General features: G+C 43.8%; 1 protein-coding gene across 7 annotated transcripts in view; it reads right to left on the bottom strand.

The window, feature by feature from the left end:
• The window catches only part of LOC147018229 (E3 ubiquitin-protein ligase RNF25-like), a 237842-nt gene that overhangs the window by 90641 nt on the left and 135538 nt on the right, over window positions 1-11663 (bottom strand). For 3 of the 7 annotated variants that reach the window (XM_085897729.1, XM_085897728.1, XM_085897727.1), the window contains 3 exons: window positions 1264-1344; window positions 975-1154; window positions 1-800 (listed from right to left, as the gene is read on the bottom strand). The exon at window positions 1-800 is cut by the window's left edge and continues 1 nt beyond it. In XM_085897729.1, coding sequence (XP_085753855.1) covers window positions 153-800; window positions 975-1154; window positions 1264-1344 — 909 coding nt within the window. In that variant the 3' untranslated portion in view covers window positions 1-152. The remainder of the gene's footprint in view (window positions 801-974; window positions 1155-1263; window positions 1345-11663) is intronic. The other 4 variants (XM_085897732.1, XM_085897731.1, XM_085897733.1 and 1 more) reach the window with 2 other exon arrangements.

Here is an 11663-nt window from a genome sequence, read left to right as displayed (position 1 = left end):
TCATGATTAAATAAACACTTTTTTAATTTGTGTATGCAGTATATATAGCTCTCTGTACAGTCAAAAGCAAAAACAAAACAAAACATTTTCAAAATACCACAAAACTAAACGACAACAGCTGATAATGCCTTTTACTACACTGAGGGAACACACTACGACTTCTTGTCCTCAAGGCAAGATGTCTGCCCACGGCTATGTCTCCCACCTCGCCAGCTCCGCCAGTAACCCCGACCTTGCCCCTGCCCCCAGCCCCGGCCTTGTCCCTGTCCCCGGACTTGCCCCTGCCCCCAGCCTCGGCCTTGTCCCTGCCCCCAGCCCCGGCCTTGTCCCTGCCCCCAACCCCGGCCTTGTCCCTGCCCCCAACCCCGGCCTTGTCCCTGCCCCCAGCCCCGGCCTTGTCCCTGCCCCCAGCCCCGGCCATGTAAATACCTCCATCTCTGACCTTGTCCCCGCCCCCTGCCTCGACCCAACAGAAGAATATCATGCTCTTCTTTGTCAGGGCATGGCCCGATGGCCCCACAGTGCTCCCACTGCCTGGTTTGGGAATTGAGCACATCTGCTGATGAACGGTCACATTCCGCCAGTCCTGCAGCACCAACAAAAGGAAATTCTCTTTCCAAACTTTCCGCAGGCAGCGACCTCCGAGGGGACTCTTGATAAACCCACGTCCTCCGATCACCCCGCCTTTTGGCAGTCATTCTGCCCCCACGCTGTGTGGGGACACTCACCGGGATATGAGGTGCAAACGTTTTTGGTTCTGGATGTTCAGGTTCTTCAGGATGTTGTTCTGAAGATTGAGGCTGTGGGATCACAGAAGTAAGCATTGGTTACGAGTACATATAAGCAATTTTGGGTAGAAGTAAGAGAGTGAGGGGATGGAATGGGACAAACAATGGGGACAGGTAGGAAGAGTTAGGGTCGGATGAAAGGGGAGGGCAGGGAGATCATGGCTCCTCCCAGTCCTATTATCTTACCGAGTTGAGAACTACCGTAAGTACAAATGGATTCTCCGCTGGATCAACATGTCCTTCCTTATTCTTCTGCTCATCAAATAGGACACGGAACCTCTGTTGCTGCTGTCGCCAGGTAAGCAAACTGGCTGCCCATTCCTCGTCGTCCTTCTCTGTGTTTCCGGATAAATCATTTAGCTCATCCTGGAAAGATGAACAAAGAAGAGGAGCCAGAGTAAGTTGCTCTTGCTTTTATCATCCTGTCCTCCTTCCCCCCTATATTAACTGCTGTTCATTTAATATCTCCCTGTACCTGTGTTTCAGTGTACAGTGGACCTGTAGACAAGGATGCTGGGTCGATCGTTAGGGTCTCACGGCACACAGGGCACAACACCTGAGCACAGAGGCAACACAAACACTTCGGGTTTTAGAACATCATGCTTGGAACCACATTATGTGGAGCTTACTATCCAATGACAGGAATGTAGCACAACCCGACAAAGAAGCAGCAGCAGAAACGGCATAACAGCAGAGGACCCTTTCCTTAGTATCCAAAGTGGATCATCGAAAAATATACCGATAAACTGGTTGGATTTTATGCTTTTCACAGTGGTCCCAGCATATGTTGGCATCAATGTGGTTCCAAACATGCTTTGCTGAAAGTAAACTACAGGGTGTTCCAAAAAGACCTGGACAACTTTGCTTGTGACGCTTGCATTGACGTCACTTCCGGACTTCTGGTTCAGGGATTGGTGCACGTGGACGACTGGTTGGTGAGCTCTCCTTCCAGTCCTTCTAAAGCTAAGTTTCCAGTCCGAAAGCATTTTGTGGGTGATAAGACTATTAAATATGTCGATTCTTCATTCTGCAGGAAGGATTGCAGACATAGAATCCTGTGTAGTTTTGAAGGAGTGGGAGTTAGGGACATTGAAGGAAGGCGAAACGATATTGTGTCGGGTCATGGCAGAAAGAAGTTGGTTGGTTGTGGTACACTTCAGTGCGAATGATGTTGGGAAAGTTCACTCAGAGGTTTTGAAAAATAGATACAGGATATTGGGTAAGCGGCTGAAATTAAAGGGTTGTGAGGTCATGTTTTCTTTGATTCTCCCAAGATCAGGAAACAATATATAGAAATTATGACCAGAACAATAGACGTGAACCAATGGCTGGAAGAATGGTGTAGGGAGGAAGGTTTTACATTTAAGAAGCAGTGGGAATCATTCAGGGGACAAAGGGAGTGTTTCCGGAATATGGCCGTATGGTAAATAGAAAGGAAGCAGCAAGGTTTGCAGTGGGAATTGAAGAAGGAATTCAGGCTTTTTTTGGTCAGCGGAGGGTGGGGAAGCTATACAGGAAAGAACAGATGATGTAATTGTGATGAGTAAGGCCAGGCAAGGAAATATAATTTCAGGAAGGGCAAAGATAAATATATTCTATACCAATGCCAGAAGTTTAAATAATAGGATGGAAGAGCTTAAAGCCAAAGTGGACAGCGAGGAGTACGATCTAGTTGCAGTGAGTGAGACATGGTTTAAAGAGGAGAGTAACTGGAGGACAGGATTAGAAGGCGACAAGGTGTATCGGTGTGATCGGAAGGAGAGAATAGGAGGAGTAGCAATCTGTGTAAAGGACAGCATTGCATCAAGAGAAAGGGGTGACATTAAGGAAGGAATAAATGTTGAGGATTCTGTATGGGTAGAGATTAGAAATTGTAAAAACAGTAAGATACTGGTAGGATGTCATAAGGCTCTGGGTATGAAGGAAGAGGAGGAAGGAGGAGTACATGAAGAACTCAAAAGGGCATGTGGTAAGGGAAGAGTATTGATTATGGGGGATTTTAATTTGCCAGTGATAGATTGGGTACAGGAACAGGGAAAGGGCAGAGCAGATGAGGATTTCCGAGTTTTATTCCAAGATTGCTTTTTAACCCAGTTTGTAGATAAGCCCACGAGGGGGAGTGCAGTGTTCGACCTCCTTTTATATAACAATCCCAATATGGTGGAGGAGGTGGGGGTTGGGAGCATTTAGGAGCAAGTGACCATAACATTGTGTGTGCAATGATTCTGTTAAGGTTAGAGTTCAGGATAGTAGGGTAAGGCTATTAGATTTCAGGAAGGAAAACTTTGAGGGTATGAGGATAGAGTTGGGTGATGTAGATTGGGAGACTCGAACAACAGAACAATCAGCATCAGAGAAATGGGAAACCTTCAAGGACCAAATGTGTGGAGTGCAGAGTAAGTACATTCCAATGAGGTGTAAAACAAGAAGCAGAAAGAGACTGGGGTGTTTGAGTAGTGAGATAAGGAACGCTACAAAGGAGAAGCAAAAGGCATTTATTAGGTTTAAAATAACAACATTGGAGTTGGATTTATATCACAATCAGAGTAAACAGAGGCAAGTTAAGAAAATAACTCGGTCAGCCAAAAGAGAGTACGAGAAGGACATGTTTAAGAATATTAAACATCATAGCAAGACTTTCTTTAACTATATCAGGGGAAAAGAACAGGTTAGGACCAGTGTGGGCCATTGAGGAATAGCACCGGGAGAGTGGTTAGTGATGAAAGTGAAAAGGCAGGCTTATTAAACAGGTATTTTTCTTCAACTTTTACATATGAATAGTCAGGTGAATTGCCAATAGCTGAGAGTATCTATCAAGGAGGTGAGGAAGGGCTTTTACAGAAGATCCAGGTTGGACTGGAGGAAGTAAACGAACAGCTAGGTAATCTAAGAGTAGATAAGGCTCCGGGTACCGATAATATGCACCTGAGAGTATCGACGGAGGTGGTTGAGCGGGTAAGCGAGATGTTAACGGATATTTTCAATAGTTCCCTGGAGTCAGGACAGGTACCGGAGGATTTGAGAGTAGCAAATGTAACACCATTATTTAAAAAAGGATCCAGAGAAGAACTCGGGAACTATAGACCTGTTAGTTTGACTTCAGTTGTGGGGAAGGTGTTGGAGACATTAATTAAAGACTGGATAAGGAACCATTTAAACAAATACAAACTAATTAAAGGTAGTCAGCATAGCTTTACCAAAGGTAGTTCCAATCCAACAAATCTTTTAGAGTTCTATGAAGCAGTGTCTGATTGGGTGGATTTTAAGGAGGCATTTGATAAGAAACCACATCGGAGGTTGTTAGCCAAAGTGAGGGCTTGTGGAGTGGCTGGTCAGGTAGCTAATTGGATTGCAAACTGGCTTAGTGGTAGGAAGCAAAAGAGTGGCTGTAAGTGGAAGGATGTCTTGCTGGATGTAAGTAGCGGGGTACCTCAGGAATCAGTACTCGGACCATTACTATTCATTATTTACATCAACGATTGAGATAATGGGGTAAAGAGTAACCTTTCCAAATTTGCAGATGACAAAGTTTGGAGGCGAGGTGGACAGCAGAGCGGTTGGTGATCAGATTCAGAAAGTATTGATACTTTGTGCAAAATACTAGCAGATGTAATTTAACCTGAGCAAGTGAAAGGTGTTGGGGATGGGAGGAACAATGAAAATAGAGATTACAGGATGCAAGGAGTAATTTTGGAGCGTGTCACACAGAAGGATCTGGGGGTGGTAATAGATATGGGAGGTAAGCAGGAAGCACAGTGCCAGGCAGCTATAGGTAGAGTAAAGAGGATTTTAGATTGTATTCAGAGGGGGATAATTTATAAATCAAAAAAGGTGGTGTTAACATTGTACAGGTATTTAGTGAGGGTCACATCTGGAATGTTATGTGCAGTTTTGGTCACCACAGTTCCAGAAGGACATAGATGCCATCGAGAGGGTTCAGCACAGGGCTACTAGATTGATTCTGGGCCGAGCTAGACTCAGCTGTGAGGAGCGGTTGAAAGAGACAGGGCTTCATACACTAGAAAGGATGTGGTTACGAGCAGATATGATAGAGATATTTAAGATAATGAAAGGTAGAGATAAAATAAGTGCAGATGAATTCTTCAGCACAGTAGACAGGGATAGATCCAGGGGCCAGAACCAGGGCCAGAGCCTGAGAGTGAAGAAGAGAAGAATTAAGACGGTAGCAAGGCAGGGGACTTTTACTCAGAGAGTAGTTAATGCATGGAATTGATTTCCCTGGAAAGGTAGTGGCAGCAGAAACAGAAGATAAGTTTAAATTAGAATCAGATAGATACCTGGAAGTTCTATAGATGGAGGGGGGGAAAGGGATGTTAGCAGGACTTTTCGGTAGAGTATTGATAGGTGATTGTGTGCATGTGTATGGAGTGCTGTTGGTGAGGGTCTTGTCAAGGGGGATTGTGTGGTTGATGCGTTTTTAACCAAGCCCATGCCCCCTCCCCTGAGGGGAAGAAAATAAGACTAAAATAAAATAGAATACAAAAAAATAAAATAACAAAAATTTTTTTTTCATTAATCAAAAGCATTTTTTTGCATTTTCTTCCTTGGATCTTGTGTGGTGTTCGCACAGGCATGATGAGCTGAATGGCCTGCACCTGTGTTGGATTTCCTTGCTTCCTTGTCAATATATTTAGTACCACAAATGATACAAAGATACCCTTTGTTTTATACGATACAGAAACTGGTTCCTGAGATATTAATTTCATTAATATCCATTCTCGATAGCTCTTCCCTTATGTGTAATGGGCTTATCGGTATAATGCATTGCGTGGCCTTTTGGTATGTCTTTCTTCTGATTCTTTATATATTTTACTTCGCTGCACACACGAGCTCTCTATCACGCAAGCATGCATAACATGGCAACAGACAAGTTATTTGCACATGCGCGCAAAAACCCCTTCAAATCACGTGCCATAATCCAACGAACATTACACCTCAGCCTTCACCACACTCAAACCCAATGCTACAACAATTCATACACAAACAAGACGCCTTCATAATAATCCCCACACCATCAAACCAAAACTCGAGCTCACTTAGACTCACCATTAACAGACACAACGAATGACCACCACAAATTGCCACGCCAAAAATTCACCACGACGCTGATGCTGCCATCATTCGGCCATGGCCACCACCGACGACCCCCACCGCCTTTTGGGACCAACAGGAACGGGGGAGCATGGCACGCCATTGCCCACACTCTGGATTGGATGTTCCAGCATCTAACTTAAGGGCGAGCATGTGCGAGACCCCGTTAAACATCGAGTAAGTAGCCCTGATGTTCCACTCAATTGTGGCCCTCATGGTATGTTCAGAAAGCATTCACAGCTGAGGCACATGTCTAAGTACTCTGCCCCACGTTAATCTTGGAACTCAGCTGCGTGGCGAGCGCTGAAGACAAAAGGGGCTATTTCTGCTGCCGAACCATTGCATGGGTGGGGCCCACGAAATGGTAATGACCACTGAGGGAACTGGAAAACATCCATCGCTCCATCTGATCAGCTCCCAAGCACTGCCCCCACCAGAGGATCATAAAGGATGGTGCATCCCACACATTAGGTTGGCTCGGTTTTCTGACAAGCATTATCACTCTTGGTTCTCCAGCTCAGCTCGACTCGGTTGGTTGCTTGGTGCGTTCCTGGTTGGAGTGGAACGAGGCGGAACGGGGCCGATGGAGCGGAGTGCAGGATGGCGAGAAGAGCCAGGCGTCAGACCAAGCGCAGCATGAGACAACCTGGGTATTGTTCTGTTTGTGAGGTAGATGGAGGAATTTCAGCAGAAAGTTAAGATTGCATCGATTAGTTTGGTCCGTGGACGTGTAGGAGACATCTCGATGTAAATTAAGTAGGGAAACTGTGAGCTTAAGTGTTACGTGTCACCACATGGGGGGTGGTGCTGTGTTAAATTAGGTAGGGTTTTAGGATAAGTTATCCCAGTATGTGATTGCCCCCTGTGACCTTTTCCTATGTTTTTGCATTTCAAGACCAGCGATAAAAAGGGATCAGGTTCTTAAACCAACAACAACTGAGCTGCACGTCCAAACAGGCAAGAAACCCCACTTCCTGGGGGACAACCCCGCCTCTCGGAGTGGATGATTGATGGGCGTGACGTCAGAGTGGAGGAGAGTGAGAACCGCAGTCAGAGAGTCTCGCATTTGGTGACAGAAAGACCGTCGAGACGCAGGTTCGGAGCGGGACAGAAGTGAGTGAGGCAGGAGATGGCGGTTGAAAGAGAAGGGCATTACAGCTGGCTTCCCCTCGACGCAGTGAAGAAGCCCGCACGATTCTCGTGTTCATACTGAGGCGAATTGGCTCGCATTGTGGAGCAAGACGCTGGCCATTGACTGTTGGGTGGATTGTGTGGGACGGCGCCACTCTGCAGACGTCGGCAAGTGTGATTGATGAAAGAAGTTGCACAGCGGTTCCTGAGCCCTGGTGTTGAGTATCGCCGCCCGAGTATCGTACGTTTTCCCGCCCAGAGTGGCTTGGCACCATTTTGGGCGCATTTTCCCATGCAGGGACGAAGCGGTTTGGTGACCTTCAAGCTTCAGAAACTTACCACTGGGCACATAGCTAAGTGCCGGGATAAAGGAGGGATTTTTATTTTAATTATTCTGTCCCCTTGTCTGTATTTCAGTCTGCGTGGAGGCGCTTAAAAATTAGATTTAGTTTTACCTCACGTTCAGTTTTTGTTATTACACTTTTAATTATTACCATTGTAAATATTTGATTTATTTTCATTAAACCCCATATTTAAGTTGCTTGTGTGTCTATTCGTCGTGGGGTCAAGTAATAAACCCTTGTCCTCCGTCCCTTGTGCTACCGCCCTGGTGAAGCACCTCGCTGTTTCTTTCCCGCACGCGCCATAATATTTGAGAATCTTGGCTGAAGAACACCTCCCCCAACCACACACTGTAGACACCCTCAGTTTTCCTCCCCCTTCTCTTCCCCCTCCTCAGCGACTGGGTTTGCGCAGGTCCGTCGGCCTCACCCGATAACTAAGAGGCTGCAAACACCTCATACTTTTTCTTGTAGTCTTTGCCATTATAAGTTTCCTCAGGAGTAATTCTTATGGCACCTGTCACGTTAATATAAGTTAAGATTGTATAAGATCAGAACGGGTTTGCTTTGCACTGTCTCATGTTGTAAATAATTATCTTTCTTTTTCCACACCACACCAATCCTCGCTTTTCTCTGCTGTGCAAGTATTGCTGTGAATTCAAACCTTTGCTTATTGTTCCACGTACCTTTCCTCACCCTTACTGTAAATAAACTTGTTTATTATTGTGAATGTAACCAATTTGTCGAGTCCTTTCCTCCATTGATCCAGCATAGTCAACATATAGTGTTAGCTGGAAAGTTCTTCCCCACGTGATTTGCTCTTGTTAGCCAGTGCACACTTGATGTATCGCTTGGCAGTAATCCGGGTGTGCAATGAGGGCACAAAACTCACATTGTGCGGCTGTCCAAAGGAAAAGTACTCATGCGAAGTAGTGACACCCTGCCAGGAATGGCAGTCCCAATTGGAGTTCGTGGTTGCTTAACAACCCACCGGGCCGTGGAACTGGCAGTTCTGGAAGAACTCAAGTGCTTTCCCTCGTGGCGAACCTCAAACTCTGGGCCGTAAAAATATTACGCTGATTTTCAATGCAGTATTTTACAGCAGGGGATGTTTATTGTACTTTCCATTTATTAGGGTACCCTGTCAGTACAGGGTACCCTATTGTTTTTCTTCTGTTTATTATTACGCATTATACATTATTAGGGTACCCTGTGAGTACAGGGTACCCTATTGTTTTTCTTCTGTTTATTATTACGCATTATTATTAGGGTATCCAGTCAAATGGACTGGATAACCTATTGTTTTTCTTCTGTTTATTAGGGTACCCTGTGAGTACAGGGTACCCTATTGTTTTTCTTCTGTTTATTATTACGCATTATTATTATTATTCTTCCGCCGGCATTTTGCACCCTTTTTCGCTTTAAAAATCATTTTCTCTGGAACACTAAGTCCGATCGACAGGAAATTTTCACCATAGTATGTATCTTTTTTGATAGCACAATCACGTTATAATTATGACGTCATTGGTCACGTGGTACGGTCGCCATCTTGAAAAAAGCGATAAACTTTGGACATCTGTATCTCGGAAACCGTGCAATGGAAAAAATTTTTGTTTGATACATTTTACTAAGCTCCCTATGGGGAACACGTGTGATTTTTCGTGACGTCATAGGTGAAGCGATATACCGGTGAAAATTCGTCAAGTAGAACGCCATATGGGAAAAATCTGAAAAATTCTGAGCATCATCTACGCCAAAAATCACTGACGAAAATGTTTTTTGACGTCATCGATGACGTAATTCGGCCGCCATCTTGTTTTTTAGTGTTTTTTTTTTAAATCTTCTTCTCCAGAACGGCTATGCAGATTAAGGCGAAACTTTACACGCACATTCCCCCTGAGGTCCTCTTTCAAGTTTGTTAATTTGTTGTTGATACGTCACATGGTTTGGCGGCCATCTTGAAAAAACCCTAAAACCTTCAAACATCTTCTTCTCCAGAAGCGCTGGTCCAATGAAGGCGAGATTTCAGAACTATATTCGTGACATGTATGCGATGCAAGTTTGTTAATTTCAAAGTGATAGGTCACATGGTTTGGCCGCCATGTTGGATTTAAGAAAAATATTAAATAAAGTTTTCTCTGGTATTTCATAAGCCATCGAAGCGAAAATTTGCAAGTGCCTTCCTCGCTCAAGTCTGCATACATGGTAAAAAATTTTACCTCAGAAGTCACATGGTTTGGCGGCCATCTTGGATAGAAAAATAGACTTTATCCGATTTACACAAAACTTCACACACTTGTTCGGGTCGACGATGGAAAGCAGAATTTAAATTCATGATATCCTCGGTCACAAGGTTCGGCAGCCATCTTGGATTGAAAATGAATAAATTTTAAAAATCTTCTTCTCCAGAAGGGCAAGACAGATGAAGACGAAACTTCACAGATATATTCCCCATGAGGTCCTTTCTCAAGTTTGTTAATTTGTTTTTGATCGGTCACATGGTTTGGCGGCCATCTTGAAAAAACCCGAAAACCTTCAAACATCTTCTTCTCCAGAAGCGTTGGCCCAATGAAGGGGAGATTTCAGAACTATATTCGGGACAGGAAGGCGATATAAGTTTGTTAATTTCGAATTGATAAGTCACATGGTTTGGCCGCCATCTTGGATTTCAGAAAAATATTAAATAATGTTTTCTCTGGAACCGCTTAACCAAACGAATCGAAAATTTGTAATTATCATCTAGCAGGCAGTATGCACGCTTGGTAAAAATTATGATGTCACACGTCACATGGTTTGGCGGCCATCTTGGATTGAAAAACGCACCTTTACCGATTAACACGAAACTTCACGTACGTGTTCCAATACCCAGTTGGAAGCAGAATATACATTTCTGATGTCATAGGTCACATGGTTCGTCAGCCATCTTGGATTGAAAAACAATATCTTCAAACGTCTTTTTCTCTGAAACGGCTGAACAGATCCAGGCGAAACTCCACCACTATGACCGCCTCTCCATGACGAATAAAAAGTTCCCACCCCCTTTTGAGGTACGATGCAACGTTTGGCAGCCATATTGGATTGAAGGAAAAATATTAATTAATGTTTACTCTGGAACTACTGCATCAATAAATGTGAAACATCAAGTTTATGGTGGAACGCTCATGCGGAATGAGGGTTTGAAATTTCAACGCGATCGGGCCCAGGGTTTGGCAGCCATGTTGGTTTTAAGAAAAATATTAAATAATGTTTTCTCTGGAACTGCTTAACCTGGAGAAGCGAAAATTTGCAGTTATCATCCACCATCGTGTTTGCACACGTGGTGCAAATTATGACATCACAAGTCACATGGTTTGGCCGCCATCTTGGATTGAAGGATAAATATTAATTAATGTTTACTCTGGAACCGCTGCCTCTATATATGCGAAACTTCAGATTTATAATTCAGGTGACATGCGAAATAAAAGTTTAAAATTTCAACCTGATCGGTCACGCGGTTTGGGAGCCAGAATTATTTAATTATTTGAATCTGGAAGCCAGTAATAACGAAATTGAATGCTTTGTGCTGCCCGGTTCGTAACTCATCTGTTCCGTGCCGTCTCGAAGCAGGCCTGTGTTTGTATCACTATTAAATAATGTTTTCTCTGGCACCGCTTATCCTTTCAATGCCAAACTTTGCGACTGTCATCTGCAGAAAGTCCCATGTTGTATCAAAGGCGGACGGACTGGGTACCCGGTCATCACTGCCAGCAGTTATAAAGTGGCAGTTCTAGTTATTATTATTTTTCTTCCGCCGTAAATTTGCAAAATTTCCAAATTTTTTTCGCTTCAAATGCCATTTTCTCAGAAATGGTAAGACCAATCGACACAAAATTTTCACCAAATATGTATCTTTTTTGATAGCATACACAATTGATAATTATGACGTCATAGGTCACGTGGTACGGGCGCCATCTTGAAAAAACAGAAAAACTTTGGAGCTCTGTATCTCTGAAATCTTCTAGGGTAAAAAAAATTTCGCTTCATACATTTTAACAAGCTCCCTCTCGGGAATACGTGTGATTTTTCGTGACGTCATCGGTGAAGAGGTATCCCAGTGAAAATTCGTCAAGTAGAACGCCACATGGCAAAAATTTGAAATTTCTTGAGCGTCATCTACACAAAAATTCATCGTAGAAAAAAAATATTTTGTCGTCATCGGTGACGTAATTCGGCCGCCATGTTGTTTTGAAAATTTTTTTTTTTTAAATCTTCTTCTCCAGAAGGGCTGGACAGATTAAGCCGAAACTTTACA

The sequence above is a fragment of the Eptatretus burgeri genome, chromosome 10, assembly GCF_056783735.1.
Source record: "Eptatretus burgeri isolate ZD-2024b chromosome 10, Ebu_testis_v1, whole genome shotgun sequence".
Lineage (NCBI taxonomy): Eukaryota > Metazoa > Chordata > Myxini > Myxiniformes > Myxinidae > Eptatretus > Eptatretus burgeri.
Note: the sequence above shows the minus strand (reverse complement) of the source record. Positions and strands in the feature narration are given on the sequence as shown.